This window comes from Oncorhynchus kisutch, linkage group LG27, assembly GCF_002021735.2.
Source record: "Oncorhynchus kisutch isolate 150728-3 linkage group LG27, Okis_V2, whole genome shotgun sequence".
NCBI lineage: Eukaryota > Metazoa > Chordata > Actinopteri > Salmoniformes > Salmonidae > Oncorhynchus > Oncorhynchus kisutch.
The window spans coordinates 22,336,289-22,359,599 of NC_034200.2; the positions used below are offsets into that span (position 1 = coordinate 22,336,289).

Below are 23,311 nucleotides of genomic sequence, written 5' to 3' on the forward strand. Positions count from 1 at the left end.
TCCTTCTTGCTCACTCCCTCCCTCCCTTCATCCATCTCTCTCTCTCTCTCTCTTTCTTTCTCTCTCTCTCTCACCCCACTCTGCTGTCCCATTCCTCCTGCTCTGCCACAGTTGCCGGGCGAGGCACCAGCGTTACATTGGCGCACAGATCATTGGAAGTGACATGGCGAATTTGTGGCAATTTGTAGTAAATGTCCCTTTAATGATAGCGTTTCATTTTGCACCAAATGAGACGAGAGTGCATGTAAAATGGAGGAGGCTGTTTAAAATGTAGCATTAGGCAGATGGTGTGGGCCCGTCAGGGGCCCAGGATGGGCCCTGAGTGGATGTGTGTGAGATTGGGACTAGCTGCCAGAGCCACTAGCTCCCCAGTGGCCTTGGCCGATGGGGCCGCCTCGCCTCTCTCTTCCTTTTCCTCCACTCCTCATGTATGGACATGGAAATCTATCATGCCCTTTACACATCAGCCTGCTCACAGGGGCAGAGCAATCTACATATCCCTCCACCCCACCACCCATCCCCTCCACATAATCAATTTGCCTCCAACGGACCGAGCTTGAGCTGGGTGGCGAACGACACGAATAGCGAAAAGCAATCTTTATCTCGAGCTTACAACCCCTCCCCCCAGACTGGAACTTTGACCATTTTCATCCTTTCTTTCTTTCTTTCTCTCTCCTTCCTTCCCTTTCTCTCTCTCTCTCTCTCTCTCTCTCTCTCTCTCTCTCTCTCTCCTTCCTTCCCTTTCTCTCTCTCTCTCTCTCTCTCTCCTTCCTTCCCTTTCTCTCTCTCTCTCTCTCTCTCTCTCTCTCGCTCTCTCTCTCTCTCTCTCTCTCCTTCCCTCTTTCTCGCTCCCTTTCTTTTTGTTGTTGCTTGGTGTCAGTGGGATGTGTTTGGATAGAAGAGAGGAGGAGCAGAGGCGGTGTAGGGGTTATTGTAAAGGCATCCTAACAGGCCCCTATAGCCAACTGACTGTTGCTAACCCTATCAACCAACAGTCTAGGAGATGAAAGCTTAGCATTCTGCCAGAGCTGTCAAAGAGCAGTCAAAATCATGGGCGGAAATATCAAACATATTCAGTTCACATGAACTTCTACTGCTTTTATGGAGATTTATATGGCTGGAAAAAGATCCCTTTTCTTTGGTAAATCTGCTACACTATTCACATTTATCATTAACAAAACACATTTGAACTCTTGTTTCGGCAACCTCTCTTTCTCCCCTTTTCCCTCCGTCTTGTCTATTTTCTCTCCTGGCTTTGTTCCTCATTTCAAAACGATGTCATTGGTTTGACATGACAGGCTGGAAGCTTTTTGCCTGAGCGTTGACATCAAAATTCATTGAAATGGGCACGTGTGAAGAAGCCGCAAGAAGCCCCACCTGCACTCCTTCCCCATCCACCCCTCTCTCTCTCTCTCTCTGTTTTCTTTCATCTCTCCTCTCTCCCCTCCCTCTCTCTCTCTCCTTTCTGTCACCTCACTGTCACTGACAACAGCACCCTGATGTTGAATCTCCTTGTTGTCGCTCCCTTTCTGGTCCCAGCCACCAACAACAAGTCAGCTTTTCTTATTGTTTCTATGGAGTTTTAAGGTAATAAATGTAAAAACAGAAACACTCGACATTCAGGAAATAGATACTGTACCCTGCATTACACGGTGCCTGAGTATGTAACTACTGTTTATTCTTTTTGTCAGTACTCTTTCTTCCGAGTCCTTCCGAGTCCTTCCGAGTCCTTCCGAGTCCTTCCGAGTCCTTCCGAGTCCTTCCGAGTCCTTCCGAGTGTACGATACCCACAAATACAACTTTTCCACAATGCTTGTGTAGGCTCCTACTAGGTCTAGTCTTTAAAGGAATCAGACATGGTGGACATCCCCTCAACCCTCAGCCACTAAAACCTTTGACCTGTGTTAGTAAGAGCCATACTCCCACTCCGTCTCCACCCCCCCCCCCCCCCCCCCCCCGGTGGGTCTCTCTGCATGGCCAGTGTGGCCGGGGTCTCTCTTCCAGATTGATGGTGCAGTACATTAGTTACAGTGCTCTGAAAGCAGCAGGCCCTCCTGTCCTGTCTGTCGGACCAGGGTGGAGGGATGAGTGTGACACAGCCAGCACAGAAACAGATAGAGACACAGCCCAAACAATGCTGCCTCACTCCCTACCTGCCTGTTTCACTGCCTGCCTGCCTGGCTGGTGGATTTATGATGGCGGTGAGTGCGTTTATTATCTCACAAACAGCATAGAGCCCGTGTGGCGATTTATCCCCTTTCAAGGTCCATCCCTGATTTGTGTTGGCAGATCAATCACGAGTGCCTCCACAGAGGGGCTAGGGGAGGGGACAAGGCTTATTACCTGATAAGGGAGGCAGGACGAGTGGTTGAACCCGCCCTCACTTGCCATTCATTACACCCATCTCTGGTTGCCTAACTGACCGGAACCTCAACCAATGGCCACGTTAGGATTTTTATCAGGAAGATAAGTATTTCTTCTTTCTGAGATTTGATTGTAAATCAACTCATCTCTACTTCCTGTTTACCTTAGTTGGTCTCCTTAGTTTCCTTGATTCCTTCCTGCAACACCTCGTCTGTAACCTCCTGTATGAGGCCGCACCCACCCCCACACCCCTCCTCCCCTCTCCAGCCGTCCACTCCGGGGACACGCTCGCCTGACAAATCACGTTGTCAGATTAGGACCTGGGCAAATTCAATTTCAGCGCCTTGCCAAAGCCGCTCTGAACCTGGGGCTGTGCATGGGACACAAAGCGAACATGACACGAGTGACTTTTTTGTCACTTCGACCTGGCGCATCATAAAAATGTATCCTTGTCGCAGTGAAAGGAGAAGATAGGGAGGAGGAGCGAAATAAAGAAAGACTGAAATGGAGAGCAAGAGGGAGAAAGAGGAAGAGAAGCTAGACAGGGAAAGTAACAAAACAGAAGAAAACGGGGAAAAAATGAACACAAAATAAAATAAAATGAATGCCAAGAGGAGAGCCCCAGCCAACCTATTCATGCACAGGGAGACTGAGGGGGAGCAGGAGAGGGAATGAGGAATATTCATGTCTCAGGGAGGATGAGAGGGAATGAGGAATATTCATGTCTCAGGAACAGGAAAGGGAATGAGGAATATTCATGTCTCAGGAACAGGAAAGGGAATGAGGAATATTCATGTCTCAGGAACAGGAAAGGGAATGAGGAATATTCATGTCTCGGGAGCAGGAGAGGGAATGAGGAATATTCATGTCTCAGGAGCAGGAGAGGGAATGAGGAATATTCATGTCTCAGGGAGCAGGAGAGGGAATGAGGAATATTCATGTCTCAGGGAGCAGGAGAGGGAATGATGAATATTCATGTCTCAGGGAGCAGGAAGGGGAATGATGAATATTCATGTCTCAGGGAGCAGGAGAGGGAATGATGAATATTCATGTCTCAGGGAGCAGGAAGGGGAATGATGAATATTCATGTCTCAGGGAGCAGGAAGGGGAATGATGAATATTCATGTCTCAGGGAGCAGGAAGGGGAATGATGAATATTCATGTCTCAGGGAGCAGGAGAGGGAATGATGAATATTCATGTCTCAGGGAGCAGGAAGGGGAATGGTGAATATTCATGTCTCAGGGAGCAGGAGGGGAATGATGAATATTCATGTCTCAGGGAGCAGGAAGGGGAATGATGAATATTCATGTCTCAGGGAGCAGGAAGGGGAATGATGAATATTCATGTCTCAGGGAGCAGGAAGGGGAATGATGAATATTCATGTCTCAGGGAGCAGGAAGGGGAATGATGAATATTCATGTCTCAGGGAGCAGGAAGGGGAATGATGAATATTCATGTCTCAGGCAGAGGTCTGATTTGATATGTCTCTCCCCATTGTCGACGGATGCCTTAGCCGGCCCGTTTAATATTTCCGGCCTTGTAATCAGTCATCTTCAATCCGCAATGTCGATGAGGCTGTGATTTGATGTAGACCCCGCTGGTCAGACTCTGGGGAGAGCAGCCCCCCCCCCCCTCTCTCTACCTCCCCCCTTTCTCTCCATCTCTCTCTCCTCTCCTCCGCCTCTTTAATACAATGTTTACAAGCCAGCGCATTGTCCTCAACATATTTCAAAGTCCTAAGTGCCTGGGGCGTTTCACTGACAAATCAAATAACAGCAAAATCATTTATTTCCTGCTCCTGCCACTGGCTCTGCGACGGCGGTTAGGAAAGGAGGAGGAGAGGAGAGGAGAGGGGGTTAAGGGGTGGATTGGAGCATCCAAGAGAATGATTACTTCAATAAAAAAAATTATATCCCAAATCTGCTTAGCAGTCGTACTTTGAGCTGTAATTGTTTCAAACACAGCATGGCCCAAGGGTGGGCAGATTGAGTGGCACTGGGGGAGAAAGGGAAGGATAGGCGGGTTTGAATCTTGCAGACGATTAAAAGTGTGATTTGTGTTTCTCGATGACTGACTGACCATTTGAGCTGTCCCCTGGGTATTGCGTTTTGTCTGAGTGAGTGAGGGGAGAAACAGTGCTGTCTCTCTGCCTGTGTGACTTTAAGCAGAATTGAGTGTTGAAAGAGGGGTGTCGTCTGCACAGAGACAGAGAACCGAGGTGTCACCTGAGGGGATACTGAGAAGAATGTCACTTATATTAGGACAGACGCAGACATACAGAGAGGGAGGAATAAGAACATCCTAGAAAGACATGTGACCTCAATCAAAAACATATCTGTCTTGAAGTGCACCTCCCATTTGAATGGAAACACCCAAACCCACCCGTACTGCAAAAATGCATATCCAATAACCTGTCTAAATCGGTCTCTCTCTTTCCTCCTACAGTAAGAACCCATCACACGGACACAAGGATGGCAGTGTGGTTCCGGGAACTCCTAAGGTAAGAGGATTTACCAGCAGAATCTCTCTCAGACTCCACAGCCCCAATAAGACCATCGTCGTTCCACTGACCAGCTCCCTGACCAGAACGATCTTCCTCTGAACTATCTGAGCCTTATTAGGCTACTGTACTTCAGGTCTGGATCTCTGGGAGGCTCTCAGCGGAGCTCGACAAGGCAGTGTCTTAAGGAGACGTATAGCTAGCTAAGCTAGCTACTACTGTATCAGCAGAGTGTCCGTGGTCCAGCAGGCAGTGGAGAGGGGACTGGAGGAAACTGCCATAGATGCACTTCCTATGGCTGTCTGAGTCCTCATTAAAAAGCAGATCCAATAGACCCTGGACAGAGCAGTTTCTGTGAACACCCAATAAGAACCCAAAGGACTCTGTAAGACTAAGGACTTAAAAAGGGACTCTAGCTGGGTCTATCTTCTCAGTAGACGCAGTGTTTCAGAGTGTTCACTTGGAGACACACTCCAAGCCACATTGCATCCCTGTAGTCCACTGGGACAGGGTATGTCTCTCTTATGTTAATAAGAGGGTTTTTTCATGGTCTCTTAATGTTGCCACATTTAGCTCTGACACTGTTCTTCAGGCCCCTCACTGAATGTGCTGAGTGAAGGGAGATAGAGAGGGAGAAAGAGAAAGAGAGAGGGAGAGTCAGTGACAGAGAGAGAAAGGGAGAGAGTGACAGAAAGAGAGAAAGAGATATCAGAATTTTTTTAAGTGTAGTCTGGAGCCAGCCACAGTTGGCACTGGGGGAGAGCTTGATCGTCCCTCTGCAATAAAGGTAAGATTTGCTGATGGTATGTGTCCCTGCGGAGGGTAAAGATGCTATGAAGGATGTCTGTCTCTTAATGATCACTGTACCTGTCTGGTAAAAGGGGACCTTTAATATCTTTAACATCTTCAAAGACACGCTTTAATGTGCTCAACAGTGTTTCCACTACTCTTCATTCAACTGCCATTTCAGAGGACATTTACTGGGTTGAGATGAAATGGATGAACTTGATAAAGATATTTAATGGAGATTGGAGACAGGTTTTTATCAATACAAGCTCCGAGGCTCACCCTGCCTCACTATTACCTTCTGATGGTGCCTGGTTCAGAGTCAGACAGACAGGGGCTAAGGGAGAGTCAGACAGACAGGGGCTAGGGGAGAGTCAGACAGACAGGGGCTAGGGGAGAGTCAGACAGACAGGGGCTAGGGGAGAGTCAGACAGACAGGGTCTGGGAACAGTCAGACAGACAGGGGCTAGGGGAGAGTCAGACAGACAGGGGCTAGGGGAGAGTCAGACAGACAGGGTCTGGGAACAGTCAGACAGACAGGGGCTAGGGGAGAGTCAGACAGACAGGGGCTAGGGGAGAGTCAGACAGACAGGGGCTAGGGGAGAGTCAGACAGACAGGGTCTGGGAACAGTCAGACAGACAGGGGCTAGGGGAGAGTCAGACAGACAGGGGCTAGGGGAGAGTCAGACAGACAGGGTCTGGGAACAGTCAGACAGACAGGGGCTAGGGGAGAGTCAGACAGACAGGGGCTAGGGGAGAGTCAGACAGACAGGGTCTGGGAACAGTCAGACAGACAGGGGCTAGGGGAGAGTCAGACAGACAGGGTCTGGGAACAGTCAGACAGACAGGGGCTAAGGGAGAGTCAGACAGACAGGGTCTGGGAACAGTCAGACAGACAGGGGCTAGGGGAGAGTCAGACAGACAGGGGCTAGGGGAGAGTCAGACAGACAGGGTCTGGGAACAGTCAGACAGACAGGGGCTAGGGGAGAGTCAGACAGACAGGGGCTAGGGGAGAGTCAGACAGACAGGGGCTAGGGGAGAGTCAGACAGACAGGGTCTGGGAACAGTCAGACAGACAGGGGCTAGGGGAGAGTCAGACAGACAGGGGCTAGGGGAGAGTCAGACAGACAGGGTCTGGGAACAGTCAGACAGACAGGGGCTAGGGGAGAGTCAGACAGACAGGGGCTAGGGGAGAGTCAGACAGTCAGGGTCTGGGAACAGTCAGACAGACAGGGGCTAGGGGAGAGTCAGACAGACAGGGTCTGGGAACAGTCAGACAGACAGGGTCTGGGAACAGTCAGACAGACAGGGGCTAGGGGAGAGTCAGACAGACAGGGGCTAGGGGAGAGTCAGACAGACAGGGGCTAGGGGAGAGTCAGACAGACAGGGTCTGGGAACAGTCAGACAGACAGGGGCTAGGGGAGAGTCAGACAGACAGGGGCTAGGGGAGAGTCAGACAGACAGGGGCTAGGGGAGAGTCAGACAGACAGGGTCTGGGAACAGTCAGACAGACAGGGGCTAGGGGAGAGTCAGACAGACAGGGGCTAGGGGAGAGTCAGACAGACAGTGTTGGGGAACAGGAGTAATTGTGGTTAGTGGGGGAAATGGGAGTAATGGTACAGGAGTAATTGTGGTTAGTGGGGAAATGGGAGTAAGAGAACAGGAGTAATTGTGGTTAGTGGGGAAATGGGAGTAAGAGAACAGGAGTAATTGTGGTTAGTGGGGAAATGGGGAAATGGGAGTAAGGGAACAGGAGTAACTGTGGTTAGTGGGGGAAATTGGAGTAAGAGAACAGGAGTAATTGTGGTTAGTGGGGAAATGGGGAAATGGGAGTAAGGGAACGGGAGTAAGGGAACAGGAGTAACTGTGGTTAGTGGGGGAAATGGGAGTAAGGGAACAGGAGTAACTGTGGTTAGTGGGGGAAATGGGAGTAAGGGAACAGGAGTAACTGTGGTTAGTGGGGGAAATGGGAGTAAGAGAACAGGGATTGAACAGGGACCGGGGTGAGGGGAACAGAACAGGCCCTCTGAGCGAGGCGTGACTGAGCATTCCCCAGTAGGTGCTTAGTATTCCGACACACCGTGTGAAAAATGAAGAAGCTGCTTAGAGATCACAGTGGCTGCTGCTTCCTGTGCCCAGTCTGCCTTCCAGACCTTCCTACCGGTTGTAAAGCGGATTAACCTCTCCCACTTCACAGCTGCCACAACGGCCACCCGCCCCCTCTCAACCACGCCATCGCCATAGCGACTCCGTGTCAGCCCTGTGCCTCTTAATCCTCGGGGTCAGGGGGCAACGATACGGCAAGGCAAGATGAGGGGAGATGAGCACGTTATCTAACATGGCACCTCCCGTATCTAACACTGGCGTCATTCTGTTCATTAGTCAACACATTACTAACTATTACACTCAAGTAGAATAACAAGTGGTAGTTATCAGAAGCTTGTGCTAATTGACACATAGGCATTCAAAAATGCAGAGTTATAATGCTGTGTAGTAGGTAACAATTCCAGTTACATCAATGAATAAAAGCCACACAAATAAACAGCAGTTCCGTGACCTTGCCGTCCCGAAGCATAAAAAGACATGCAAAATGCTTCATTTACTGTCCCAGCACTAGGGGTCTGCCATTTCTCACATATTAATATTAGATTATACTTGTCGGCCACTTATGCCCCTGCTCTCTCCTCTCTCCTTGATTAATAGGAACACTTTGTAAATACAAATATTTCATAGCAGCCTTGTAAAGAGCTGGATCTCTGTCAACTCTTCCCCGTAAAGTAAGCACTATTTCCCCTTCCCCCTTCTTCCCCCCTTCTTCCCCCCTTTTCTCTAGTTCATTTGTGAAATAAACTCAATTACGTTTGTCAGTGGGGCAGGCCTGTAATGTCGGAGGCTCTTTGGAGGCTGTCAGAAGAGGTTTATAGATGACCAAGGTGTCCTGTAATGTTGGCTTGTGTCCTCCTCCTCTCCTCCACTGCAGCATTCCCCCTCTTCTCTTCCTCTCACAACAACTGTCCTGCTCTTTCTCCCCAGTCTATGCTGTTGTCGGTGCACATCAAACGCGAGGGAGAGTCACCGGTGGTCTCCCCTCTCTCTTCTGAAGATGCCCACCACTCCGACAGATACCAGGTGAGCTGCCATGCTCGTGTGCCCTGCCTGGAGAAACGGGATGCATTCCAAATGGCAGTGGTACACTATGTAGGGAATAGGGTGCTAACTGGGACGTAAGCCAGGATGTTGCTCTTGGCCCACATATTAGGCATCATAATGCCATTTTCATATCCTGTCACATGACAAGAAATATGGATTAAAGCCACTATGAAATGTACTTCTGGGAAAATAAAAGGAAAAGTCGAAGGAAAGAACAGCAATGGATGGACAACATACAAAATCAAATCAAATCAAATCAAATTTATTTATATAGCCCTTCGTACATCAGCTGATATCTCAAAGTGCTGTACAGAAACCCAGCCTAAAACCCCAAACAGCAAGCAATGCAGGTGTAGAAGCACGGTGGCTAGGAAAAACTCCCTAGAAAGGCCAATACCTAGGAAGAAACCTAGAGAGGAACCAGGCTATGTGGGGTGGCCAGTCCTCTTCTGGCTGTGCCGGGTGGAGATTATAACAGAACATGGCCAAGATGTTCAAATGTTCATAAATGACCAGCATGGTCGAATAATAATAAGGCAGAACAGTTGAAACTAGAGCAGCAGCACAGTCAGGTGGAAGTTGAAACTGGAGCAGCAGCATGGCCAGGTGGACTGGGGACAGCAAGGAGTCATCATGTCAGGTAGTCCTGGGGCATGGTCCTAGGGCTCAGGTCCTCCGAGAGAGAGAAAGAAAGAGAGAAGGAGAGAATTAGAGAACGCACACTTAGATTCACACAGGACACCGAATAGGACAGGAGAAGTACTCCAGATATAACAAACTGACCCCAGCCCCCCGACACATAAACTACTGCAGCATAATACAAAAAGTACCCTGCTACTCTCTGTTTGGGAGGTTAAACTGATTCACATTAGGCAAACTCATGCGGCGATGGTTGAGATGATGTTGAGGTGGTAATTTGTTGTTTTAGTGTTGAACACACAGCATTGACTCAGCCAATCATCTGGCTCTCACATCTTATCATGGAGTGGATCAGGCATCAGCCCAGCTGCCTACCTCCTTCTATCCTGCCTGGTTATGTCCCAAATGGCACCAAATTCCCTTTATAGTGCACTACTTTTGACGGAGCCCATAGGTAGTGCACTGTATAGGGAATAAGGTGTCATTTGGAATGCAGCACCTCAATCCTCCCACTATCTCTGGCAAAGATTTGCAGAGGCTGTAATGTGTTTCCCTGTTCAGATAGGTAATCACCCACAATTTACCTCAAGCAATGCTCTTATGCTCCCTAAGCCTGGATGGTATCTCTTCTGGTCCACCACGTCCTTGACATGTCTCCCACCTCATTCTGCTGGAGGCCTCACCACTACAGATAGGTGTGCGTCCCAAACAACACCATACTCCACACACAGTGCACTACTTTTGATCAGACCCCTATGGGCCCTGGTCAAATGTAGTGCACTATATAGGGAATCGGGTGCCGTATGGGACGCTGGCATAGATTAGTTAGGATTAAACTGCTTCATACAGCACAGTGTTGTAACCTAAGTTATAAGGTTATGATGGAGCTGTATTTTTTTTTACATCTCAAAGTTTGGTATTTCAAACTCATACGGCAGTGATTTATTATTTGGGTTAAGTGGCTTTTTCCCTTCTACCATAAAGTAAGAGCTATGAAGTGTAAGACATCATATCCATACATTGACACGCCTATTAAAGGGGCTGTGGTGAAAGTATATATTTTCATCAGTAAAGCTGCTGCTGAAACCATTTCATGCAAACGATTAAACAGATGCTTTTCCCTCCTTAAATGTTAGATTTGTTTCTTTTTTTTTGTAACATGAGCTATCATGTGGTTGTGTAAACCATTTAGACATGGCACCCTATTCCCTGTATAGTGTGCTATATTTGACCAGAGTCCCATGAGTCCTGGTCAAAAGTAATGCACTAAGTATGGAATAGGGTATACTTTGGGACGCTGCATAGTGGATCATCATATCATAGGCAGGTTGTATATGAGCACAACGCAAGTGTCAGTGTAAGAGGCCTCTCTGCAATATGATGGACGATCCACTCGCTAGGAGTTTGAACTTGTGCCCACACTCTGTGCCATTGTCAGTGAGTGGGCATCCATCCATTGCCCTGACTGGCCCTGCTGGTGTCAGCACATAGCCTACCCACTCTGAAAGAGAGGGGAGAAGAAAGATAGGTGGTCCCATTTAACCCGTATCGTAGTGGTATTCACAATCACTGATCATGCCTGTCAGTTTCAAACAGGTTTAGATGGGGAGAATTCCTAGCCTATTTCCTATGTCACTTTCATATGATGAGAAAATGATTAAACACTCATTTTCATGAAATGAAATAAAAAGTTTGAACTATTAGTATTGTCTGCAAAAAAAAAAAAAACGTTTAGATATGATGCATGGAACTAGTTTACCCTACAAGTTGCTTGAGACAAACTTGAATCAATCTTAAAATCTCAAATCAAATGAACTTCCATTGAAGTCACTGTATTACGTATTGCTGCTCCCTAGTGGTCAATGGTGGAACAACATCGGGCGTCCTCTGAACTTTCACTCCTATGTTTAGTCACATGACTCGCGTCAAGCCAACATGGCGACGGTGATATACAAAGCTGCTTTGTAGGCGCCACATTCAATCCTTTGGCATCCTTATAAAATTATTGATACAAAAGTGTATTCATGGTGCGGTGTACTACCGGGAGGCTCAAATGATAGACGTGTAAAAGTGAGTTTGTCGGCTTGAAAAGGCTTTGAACAAAAACTTGCGACCCTGTTATGGAAGAGACGATACAGCCCATAAAAGAAGTACGTTTTTGTTTACTATCAAGCTTAAACTTACAGGGCATTCTGTAGAATCCAAATCAATCCAGCCCTGAACTGCTACTAATGTATCTATAAACAATATACATTGAAAGGTCCATATCTAATGCATATTTTGTGTGTTTCCTTTCTTCCTAATTTTAGACGTTTTTAAGAGTGCGAGCAAACAGGCAAACGCGGTTGAATGGTATGTATACATTTCCTTTGTCTTTGTAAAGTTCCTAATTATTCTTCATAAACATCTTACACATTTGTATTTTTTAAAGTACATTTCTGGTACAACATCCTGTAGAATTCGTAAATATTGATTTTAAGCCAGGTATATCTTAATCTGCAGCTTCTCACAGCCAACGTGTATGCAATGACATGATTGGAGCCAAGCTCATCTTGGTGAAAATGGTGCAAATGGCTTGTGAAATTATTAAGGCTATTTCCTAAAACATTTCCTCATCAAATAATCTTCTGTTCATATTTATTGAGTAGCCTATGATTGTCATAGAACAGTTTTCTTTATAAAAAAAAAAAAACATTACACTACAGACAAAAAACAGATTGCTCAACCAAATATCATCCGCACTACAGTTGGTGGAATTGTCAATCAAAGTTGAAGCAGCAAGCAACTGGGGAGGCGAATGTGCATCTTCAGAGTGTGAGAACAGAGTCATAGTGTAGGTCTGGATGGACCGGCTGACAGAGTCAGTCCGTGGACCCTTGACCAGGCTGTGTTTGGTTTGACCCTGCATAGCCATAACCTTGGCTCCGCCATCTATATAACACATTATGGTTAAGTATAGCCAGAGGCCCGTGTTGAACAAAGCCCTGTGTGGCCTTGCTGACAGCCCTTCACACTGTGGACCAGCTCCAGGCTTTAGCCTACATTACAGCTACAGAGCCAGGCCTGCCCCTTGTTGCCCAACTGAGTGTGATTTCAGGGCTGGCTGGTGGGGGTGGGTCGGGAGTCCTGGCTGCCGTTGTGTGTCTCCGTCCCTGCTGTTCCCTTGACCTAGCGCCTACACGAGCAGAGGATCTATTAACCCTTGACCTTCTTGATATGTTGACAGTCGATGACCTCTGCTGGTGCAGGCGCTACGCCAAGGAAAGTGTCAAAAATGCTCCCTTTGGACTGCACAATGGAGCCCCCCTTGCCCCCTGCTGCATTGGCCACGGTAAGAGCCTGCCCCCACGTCCTCTCCCCAACACCCCCTCTGTCAGCCAGCAGCCCCAGGCTCCCTCTCTGCCTCCATTGGCATTTGCACCAGCCTCGGCAGCAGCCACAGTGCTGCTATGAAAAGAAACGGTGCCGACTTTGTTTAAACTCAAGCCTCCATTAATGTCTATTACCTCTCATGTGGAACCTGAATGATTCTGAGGGGGAGGGGGGATGGGGGACGACTCGTGCCGGGCCTAATTAATCGTCCCTTTCTGTCTGCGTTTAATGAAGCCCTACTCGATTACCATCACCCGTTCCCTGGCCTGGGAGAGAGATTATTAGTAGCTGTCCCAATCTCCCCAAAGTTATGGCGCGTTGTCCTTCCTCCTCTCGCCGTCCCTCCTCGGGTCCCCCTTGGCCCCTTTCGCAATCAGAGCCACCTAAAAATTAATGTCCCCGGACGCCATTTGCAGTTTAGAAAAAGCGACAAAGACTTACGGCGCATTGGCCACTGTTCTGCTGTGTTAAATTTCAAATTATGCAGTGGGGGGAGTTGTCGACTAGTGCTGTAGAAGGATTGTTGAGTCACGTGACCTAGACCTACAGTAGACCATCCTTACCCGTCCTATGGAGAGGGGGAACCAAGTTCAGGCCTATCGTCTCCTAAAACAATGTTAGTTTCTATGAGGAGAGTAAATGACCAAACACTGGTTGAAGAGAATAGATTGCCCTCTCTTTTTGTCATCACGGCACAGTGTTAGAACATTAGACTGTAGTCTCCTGGGCATCTCGGAGTGCTGGTCTAGGATCAGGTTCCCCCTGACCATGTAATCTTATAAATTTTTTGTCTGAAAGGCAAAACTGAGACACGTTATGAATACGGTCCTGACGTTAGACTAGTTGTGGCGCTGAGGAGGATTGTCACTGCGGCATCTCCACTCGCTGTTGTAATTCCTGATCTTCCGGTACCAGACACTGGCATCTTCTAAGAGACCTGGGGCGCATCGATTCCTCACCACTCCGCTGACCCACATTATTGCCAGCGAGACAGCAAACTTCTCTGACATGTTGTGAATGCCAATAGCGTTCACTGCTGCTCTTCTGCCAAGCAGAGGAGAGACACACAGTACACAGCTGGAGGGCAGAGGAGAGACGCACAGTACACAGCTGGAGGACAGAGGAGAGACACACAGTACACAGCTGGAGGACAGAGGAGAGACACACAGTACACAGCTGGAGGACAGAGGAGAGACGCACAGTACACAGCTGGAGGACAGAGGAGAGACACACAGTACACAGCTGGAGGACAGAGGAGAGACGCACAGTACACAGCTGGAGGACAGAGGAGAGACACACAGTACACAGCTGGAGGACAGAGGAGAGACACAGTACACAGCTGGAGGACAGAGGAGAGACACACAGTACACAGCTGGAGGACAGAGGAGAGACACACAGTACCCAGCTGGAGGACAGAGGAGAGAAACACAGTACCCAGCTGGAGGACAGAGTAGATGGAAAACCCCCAATAGACTACCACTACCATGAATTTACAATGTATATTTCGTCCATGTCAAATGCATGTTGCCATATTGAAAGAGAGCCTGGTTGTGACAGAGGCATTCCGCTGGGCTGTATTGCCTGCTATGAGCCCGTTATCCACACTGACAGGGGGTTTAATTTGATCAAATAACTCATTAGGCTATATCAGATTCTAATCAAGAACATTCGGTTGATTGTGTTTTTTGGGTTGCATACTTTTTTTTCTGCATTTCAACCAATCATGTCATTGTAGCCACATCGCTGTCTGCTGAAGTCAATGGACCTACCCATGTGATATTTTAGTACGGCACTTAAAACAGAAATACAAAAACAAGTCCCAGATTGCTGTGTATATTTTCATGATTCTAACCACCTCTTCCTCTGCTTCTTTGTGTTTCAGCCCGGATTGGGAAGATGAAGCGCCGGAAGCCAGAGGATGGGCAGGTATGTCCACTGTGCAGCGCGCCGCTGGCAGGGACCGAGGAGGAGATGAGTAGGCATGTGGAACAATGTCTGTTCAAGGTAGCCTCACGTCCCTACCCGTACCCTCAGCCTCGGGCCTCTAGTCAACCAATCACCATCTTTCTAGTCACTAGTCACCACCATGCTGTCTAGTGTCTATCCACTCTGCTCTCGCTCTTTCCCCTGGATCTGAAGGAGCGTACACACTACTTGGAAATGACATAGATATGACATAGACTCAGAACACATGGAAACAGTAGCCACCAGGGCTTCGTTGCCTGACAAGCTCTTATTTTACTTCTCCTCCAAGCACTGAATCTAGCTTACTCCAGTCTTAACAAAGGAGCTTTCCTCTTTTCTCTATGTCGATGACTTGTTGTACCAGTTAGATGTTCAACAGAAAGAATCATTAGTCTAGGAAAACAGCTCTCTCTCCTGTCGAATAGTTAGCCCACCTCTCTCCCCTGTAGGAAAATCTTCTTCCTCCTCAGTATCTCTGCTTCCTAAATAGAATAGATGTGAGGCCTTCTCACCAACACAGATTCATGCTCACTGCCATTGTAGCCCCTTCTCCTTCGCTCACAGAATAGGATAGATGTATTTATAGTAATCATGCTCTCATAAACTTGGCTGTAATGTTGGTCATGATGCTCCACTTGCCCCCCTACTTTGGTGATGGTCTTTCCAAATCTTACAGATGCATTAGTTGTAGTTTTACTAACACCTATTGTGCATCATAGCTAGTTTTGTATTCATCTATATTATTCAATATTTGTATTTTAATGAATACAAAGATTACTGATCATTTTCTATTTTTATTTTCTATTTCTTTTTTCCACTCCAAGCCCTACCCTGTGTCTGGGTCAGTGTTGACAGTGTCTTTGTTCTCTCAGAGGGAGGGTGTGTTTGCTGAGGATGACTCTGCAGACATGGACGGAGAGAACGGGACACGCTTCGAGGAGTACGAGTGGTGCGGCCAGAAGAGGGTCAGAGCTACCACCCTGCTGGAAGGAGGCTTCAGAGGTACACTATGCACTACAACCCTATGGACCCGATCAAAAGTAGTGCACTATAAAGGGAATAGGTGCCAATTGGGACGCAAATAAATTTTTCACTCTAAGAAAATCAGTCTACTTTGGTTCTTACATTAAAATGACAAAACATTTGTGCAACATTTGAGCAACAACAAAGTGTTTAGGGTAGTTGAAAGTATCCTACCGATAAGAGTCTAAAGCCAGTACACCAAAATGCCTTCCAGCACGCAACAGGACCCACTCTGAACAACATTCCCTGCTAGTCACAATTCTCCTTCAGTATAACAACAGGTTGAGTCTGTGTATCATTGCCTTTTTAAAAGGACGTGGCTGGGTGCAGAGAGGCTAACATGCCCAGGGCTGCAGCCAGACATGGTGGACAGCTTTGGCATTGTTTACCAAATTACACCCTATTCCCTAGATAGTGCACTACTACATAGTGCACCCTATGGGTTCTGTACACAAGTAGTGCACTGAATAGGGTGCCATTTGGGGCACGCCATATCTGTCTCTCCAGCTGCAGTGTGTGTCCGTGTAGCCCCGGTCCAGACGGGGGACAGCCCAGTCCGGTCCTGGCCCCAGCCCTTTAGGAGGGAAAGGAAAACACATTTAGCTGTGCAATTGACCCGTCTGAACCTGTGAGGAGTGGTGTGTGGAAGGGAAATGGGCCAGTGACCCCCAGGTTCCCCTCAGCCCAGCAATGCAATTATAGCCCTGAACCTAAAGCTGCCCACTAGGGACCATAGGCTGCTCTCTCCTCCAACCCCCCCCGAAACGTATCTTATCTTATGGGAGGGCTAGAATTGAATATCAAATCGGTAATCATTGACAACGAGACATCAGTGGGATATTGACTGGAATGCTCAATAACCTGCAAGTTATGTCTTTTTAATTTCCCAGTACAATACAGGGACTTTGAAACGCAGGCTGTGATTTAGATGCTGTAATGAATTGATCCAGCCTAGCCACTGTGTGCTCACCTAAATGATTTGTGAATATTTAGAAGGCCATTGGTCCATGATCAATAGCTAGTGTAGTCCGCTTGATTGGACAAGTGTATGATTTGGCCATAGGTCAGCATTCATTATCTCATGTCCAACAGACAGGCCTTTGCTTCACTGCTAGAGAGAGCTATGAAAATGAATTGGCCACAGGTCCTCGTGGTGTGAGTCTACAGATCACAGGAAAGCGAAGAGTCCTCATCTTCTCTAAGGGCCCCTTTAAAACTGTCAAAGTCCCCAAATTTGATCCAGGTGGTAAAACTGTATTACAAAGCGCAATAAGATGTGTGCCTTTTGGCCCCTCTCTCTCGCTACAAACCTGACCATACAGACATCAACAGCCTACAGATCAATTTGATATCTCGACTGAACCTCCTGAGCAGGAGGCTGTCTGTCTGTCCATTCATCTAATGAGCAGCAGACCCCTTCTGGCCGGCTGTGATAGCCCGGCGTCCTGTGATGTGACACAGATAAGGGCTGGTCAAAGCCAGAGGTGCTTTCTGCTGCTCTTAGCCAGCCTGGGGAGACCACTTGAAAGCAACCCCCCACACCCCCCTAGAAGCTCAGAAGGTAGATTTGCCTTGAAAGCTTTGCTGCAGTCAGCCTTGGTTCAATGGGCCCAGTCAGGCAGAATCCACCATCTACCCGGCCCAGGGGGGTGGTTGATGCGGGGAGGAGAGACAGAGATGAGGGGCTTCAATGGGATAAGAGAGGCCTATCCTCTGTGAGCCACCAGCACCACCACCGCCACCTCTCGCTTTGAGGGGAGGGAAGAAAGGCAAAGGGAAGCCGTTTAAACACCACAGAAAAGTCGAGGACCAGGAGAGAGAGGGAGGAAAATCGAACAGGATCACTTTCTGCTTGAGACGTGTGGGGCCCAGCGCTCACGTGGTCCTCCTGTGTACATGACTTATGAGGGCCTGAGAGAAAACCACTAAAGGCTGATGTATTGAGGAAGAGGGTCAGATCTGATCCCAGCAGCCTGATAGTGAAGACCAAGGCTAAGTGAGCCGATCCTGGGAGAGAGGATTTGGGGCCGCTGACTGAAGATGACAGCGGGGACAGAAGGCACTCTCTGCTTTGTAAACAGGCTTCAAAGATGGCGGCCATCTCTGTCCCATCATCTCTCCAGACGTGTCCTGTAAATGCCAGAGAGAGATGATGGATATGACCAGAGCTGACTGGGGAGGACTGATAAGGGCTATAAGCACCATGGCAACCGGCTGTTATTGGTCAGACTGTCTCTCATGTTGATTGGTCCCTTGACCCTCCCTCGCCACTCGCTCAGAACCTTACCGTTGTCTCTGTCTCATCTCCAGATGGTGGTGACATATGGAGATAGGTGTTCCGTGTCACAGTCACGTCTGTGTTACACACGGAAGAACACATGTATTTGACATGTTCATGTCAATAAGATGCACAAGATTGGTTATGATAATGAGTGTGGAGGATATGTGAGTGACAGGTGCCATTTAGGTGCACCTGTGTGTGTGTGTGTGTGTGTGTGTGTGTGTGTGTGTGTGTGTGTGTGTGTGTTAAGGGCTGGAAAGAGTCGGAAACTTTCCAGTATTATTTCCGGGAATTTTCCATGGGAAGTTAAGCCCGGGAATTTTGCTTAAAATCATCAAGAAAGTTAGCTTATAACAGTGAACCTTTTTTGTGGGATACACAAGGCAATTCTAGGTCTTGTGGCATATTTTGGTTGAACTATCCCCAATTCAATTGAATTGCAACCCTCTGCATACACAGTGTATTCTTCCATCACATGTACAGCTGATTCTCAAGATCTTACACTAATGAGATGCTTTTGAGCCCACACTACTACATTGTCTGAGCCAAGGACCACATGCTTTATGATAAATTTTGATTACGATACTGGGTGGGTTGAATATATTTTATATGACATACATTATTTTTTGTTAACTCGTAAAAGAGTAGCCTACAGCAAAGTGTGTTTAAAATCATTTCTAACTTGTTAACAATTTCTGCTGGTTAGTTTTTTCTACCGTGGGTTTTTAGCTTGCTTGAGCCTGCTAACTGAGTGTTAATTCACCTGTTTCCATACATGTTTCATTTTAAAACATTTATTATAAAGGAGTTGTTTAATAAAAGCGCATTTGCGAAAAAAGCACAATCGTGGACTGTACCTAACCATAAACACCAATGCCTTTCCTAAAATCAATACACAGAAGTATATATTTTTAAACCTGCATATTTAGCTAAAAGAAATCCAGGTTATATTAACCAGGTGAAATTGTGTCACTTCTCTTGCACGCAGAGTCAGGGTATATGCAACAGTTTGGGCAGCCTGGCTCATTGCGAACTAATTTGCCAGAATTTTACGTAATTATGACATAACATTGTGCAATGTAACAAGAATATTTAGACTTAGGGATGCCACCCGTTAGATAAAATACCGAAATATTCCGTATTTCACTGAAATAATAAATGTTTTGTTCTTCGAAATGATAGTTTCCGGATTCAACCATATTAATGACCAAAGGCTCGTATTTCTGTGTGTTATGTTATAATTAAGTCTATGATTTGATAGAGCAGTCTGACTGGGCGATGGTAGGCAGCAGCAGGCTCGTAAGCATTCATTTAAACAGCACTTTCGTGCATTTTGCCAGCAGCTCTTCGCAAGCACAGCGCTGTTTATGACTTCAAGCCTATCAGCCTAATGGCTGGTGTAACCGATGTGATATGGCTAGCTAGTTAGTGGGTTGCGCGCTAATAGCATTTCAAACATCACTCGCTCTGAGACTTAGAGTAGTTGTTCCCCTTGCTCGGCATGGGTAACGATGCTTCAAGTGTGGCTGTCTGTGTTTCTGGTTCGAGCACAGGTAGGGGCGAGGAGAGAGACGGAAGCTGTACTGTTACTGGCAATACTATAGTGCCTATAAGAACATCCCATAGTCAAAGGTATATGAAATACAAATGGTATAGAGAGAAATAGTCCTATAAATACTATATTAACTACAACCTAAAACCTCTTACCTTGGAATATTGAAGTCTCATGTTAAAAGGAACCACCAGCTTTCATATGTTCTCATGTTCTGAGCAAGGAACTCAAACGTTAGCTTTTTTACATGGCACATAGGGCACTTTTACTTCTCCAACACTTTGTTTTTGCATTATTTAAACCAAATTGAACATATTTCATTATTTATTTGAGGCTAAGTTGATTTTTATTGATGTATTATATTAAGTTAAAATAAGTGTTCATTCAGTATTGTTGTAATTGTCATTATTACAAATAAATAAATAAAAATCGTCCGATTAATCTGTACCGGCTTTTTTTGGGGGGGGAGGGGGTCCTCCAATAATCGGTATCGGCGTTGAAAAAAATCATAATCGGTCGACCTCTACTCACAGGCAATGTGTATTGGAAGAGATTTCTGAATGTTCTTTGCCCAGCATACACCCCTCCAACCAGACATGCTTTATCTACTCATTTGCTGGATGCAGAGTTCAAGTGAAGATCAAGCAAATCATAGAGAAAGCAGACTGTATTGCAATCATCTCTGATGTGTGGTCAAATGTTTGTGGGCATGGTATAATTAACTACATCATCTCCATCCCGCAACCAGTATTCTACAAGAGCACAGATGCCAGGGACAACAGATGAAGGCAGTCATCATTGACCTTGGACCACAGAAGGTATATGCACTGGTGATAGAAAATGCTGTGAACATGAAGGCTGCTTGGTCTAAAGTGGAGGAGTCCTACCCTCACATCACACCCATTGGCTGTGCTGCTCATGCATTGAATCTGCTCCTCAAGGACATCATGGCACTGAAAACAATGGATACACTCTACAAGAGATCCAAGGAAAAGGTTAGGTATGTGAATGGTCATCAAGTTGTAGTAGCAATCTACCTCACCAAATAGTGAGAAGAATAAGAGCACCACATTGAAGCTGCTCAGCAACACCCGTTGGGGTGGTGTTGTCATCCTGTTTGACAGTCTGCTGGAGGGGAAGGCATCTCTCCAAGAAATGGCCATATCACAGTTTGCTGATGTGGACAGCTCCCATCAAGTGGATCCTCCTGGATGATGTATTTTGGGAGAAAGTGGTAAGCAGCCTGAAACTTCTGAAACCTATAGCAGTAGCCATTGCACAGATTGAGGGAGACAATGCCATCCTTTCTGATGTTCAGACTCTGCTTGCAGATGTAAGAGAATAAATCCGTACTACCCTGCCCACTTCACTGTTGCTCCAAGCAGAGGAAACTGCACTTCTGAAATGCATCAAAAAGCGTGAATACTTCTGCCTGAAGCCTATACACGCCACAGCGTACATGTTGGACCCCAAGTATGCTGGCAAGAGCGATGGTGCAAAGATCAAGGCCTATGGTGTCATCACTACTGTGTCTTGCCACCTTGGCCTGGATGAGGGCAAGATTCTTGGCAGTCTGGTGAAGTACACTTCCAAGCAAGGGCTTTGGGATGGAGATGCAATATGGCAGGCGTGCCAGCATATCTCATCAGCCTCCTGGTGGAAGGGACTTTGTGGATCTGAGGCTCTTTCCCCTGTTGCCTCCATCATCCTCCAAATCCCACCAACATCAGCCGCCTCAGAGCGCAACTGGTTCTTGTTTGGGAACACACACACCAAAGCACGCTACAGGCAGACCAATACAAGGGTTGAAAAATTGGTGACCATCTGGGCAAATTTGATGCTTTTTGAGCCTGACAATGAGCCATCCTCAACAAGGTTGGAAAATGACAGTGAAGAAGAGGCCTCAGTCTGATGTTCTAGAGGAGGTCCAGGGAGAAGACATGGAAGCCCGAGAGGAAGACAACCAAAGCTTTAGTTTCTAGACTAACATTTTACAGATGTATGTTAAATGTTTTTGGGAGATGCGATGGATCATTGGGGATCATTCAATATTCCCTTTAGTGAAGAGTAATTTAATTAAAGTTCCAATTCATAACTAAATTATAATTTTCATTTGCAATTATGTAAACTTATGATAAGGTAAAAGGTTTATGTTTCTGTCTTGATATGGTAAATGTATCCAATGCAAAAAAAACATCTACATTTAAATGGTATTAATATTCATTTACATATTTCTGTTAACTCTCATGTATTCCCGTTAATTCCAATATATTCCCATGAATTCCCATGGAAAGTTTCCACCTCTGAACATTCCCCAAAATGTGCAACCCTAGTATTGATCCTAGATGATCTGCCAGGAGGAGGGGCAAAAAGGGAGTAGCCTATCCCCTGGGGTCGGAGAGAGAGATGGAGCGCGTGCAACGGCGTGCATAATGTGACTGAAAGGCAGTTATAGTGGCGCTGACCTTTTCAGGGGAGATTAGATTGCCTGCCAAGACTGGTTAAAGGGAGAGATGGGGCCTGAACTGAGCCGAGCAGCATGACCAGGCTGGGCAGCCCAACAGCATCTTTATGTCCTAAATGGCACCCTATTCCCTATTTAGTTTTTCACCATGGCCCATAGGGCTCTGGTAAGAAGTAGTGCACTTTAATGGTGAATAGAGTGGCATTTGGGACACTATCCGTTACGTCAGACTGCTGTAGTCCTCCTCTCTGCTCATGGGACATCAACCGGGTCGGACTTTGGGCAATCCAATTTCAGCCGGACGGTTCGGCTACATGCCACTTGCTTTTACAGCATCCCCTCGTTTTAGTTTCTATCAGTCAACTATCAGTGTGATGGGGATCTTGTTTTCCCTACTTGTCTTTATAGTCTTCTTCCACACTTACCGCTGTGGTGAATTGAGATTGAATTGGATCGAATGCAGCAGTTGTAGGCAGCCCACACCTGTCGGTTCCAGTTGGGGGAAGTATATTTGAGAGAAATATTTCTCCATGTCCCACTGGGTTTAAGGCTAATCCTACCTAGTAACACTTAGCAGTGGAAAGTCCACTTCTTAGGGGCAACAGTGGCCCCGGCCTTGTCAGTGGGTGGCTCGGGAACAGTGAAAGCATCTAGAGCCTCTCTCTCCTCAGCCAGAGAGCCACCACACCACAGCCTTTTGAAAAATCTATGCTGTGCTGCTCTGCCTCTGTCCCTCCCATCTCCTAGCCCCAATCCCAGCCATGCATCGCTAACTAGCCGCAGGATCCATACGCTGATCAATTGATTGGATTAACAGTGATTTCAGGTTCCTTCCAACCCTCTGCCACTTTCTCCTCCCCAATGTGCCTGGCCAGCGGCCGCCATTAGTGGTCGGGACGGAGGGACAATCTATTTATTTATTTATTTTAGCCTCTCCTACGTGTCGCCACTCGTTCACAGTAGATAAATTAAATGCAGGGCATCATTTGCAGTTTATCTAATTTATGACCTTACCGCCTGGCCCGGCCGCCATACCTCCCTTCCTCCCCTCCTTCCCACCGGCCTTTGAGGCATCCCCCAGGTCCAGGTGGTTGACTGCTGTAGGAGAGACAAAGGCGTGGACTTGAAAAACACATTATTAGCCCATCCCTTGCTCTATAGTATTTCAATCATCTAAAAGTCCCTGAATGGTGGTGGTCTATCTGGATAGGATA

The 23,311-nt window shown here is 46.9% G+C and overlaps 1 protein-coding gene across 5 annotated transcripts in view; it reads left to right on the plus strand.

The window, feature by feature from the left end:
* The window catches only part of LOC109871720 (E3 ubiquitin-protein ligase RNF220), a 190,529-nt gene that overhangs the window by 140,660 nt on the left and 26,558 nt on the right, over nt 1-23,311 (plus strand). Inside the window, exons 4-9 of one of the 5 annotated variants that reach the window (XM_031807077.1) lie at nt 4,811-4,865; nt 8,685-8,780; nt 11,750-11,792; nt 12,667-12,771; nt 14,695-14,816; nt 15,650-15,779. In XM_031807077.1, coding sequence (XP_031662937.1) covers nt 4,811-4,865; nt 8,685-8,780; nt 11,750-11,792; nt 12,667-12,771; nt 14,695-14,816; nt 15,650-15,779 — 551 coding nt within the window. Of the gene's footprint in view, nt 1-4,810; nt 4,866-8,684; nt 8,781-11,349; nt 11,591-11,749; nt 11,793-12,666; nt 12,772-14,694; nt 14,817-15,649; nt 15,780-23,311 lie in introns of those variants that run through there. The other 4 variants (XM_031807078.1, XM_031807079.1, XM_031807080.1 and 1 more) reach the window with 4 other exon arrangements.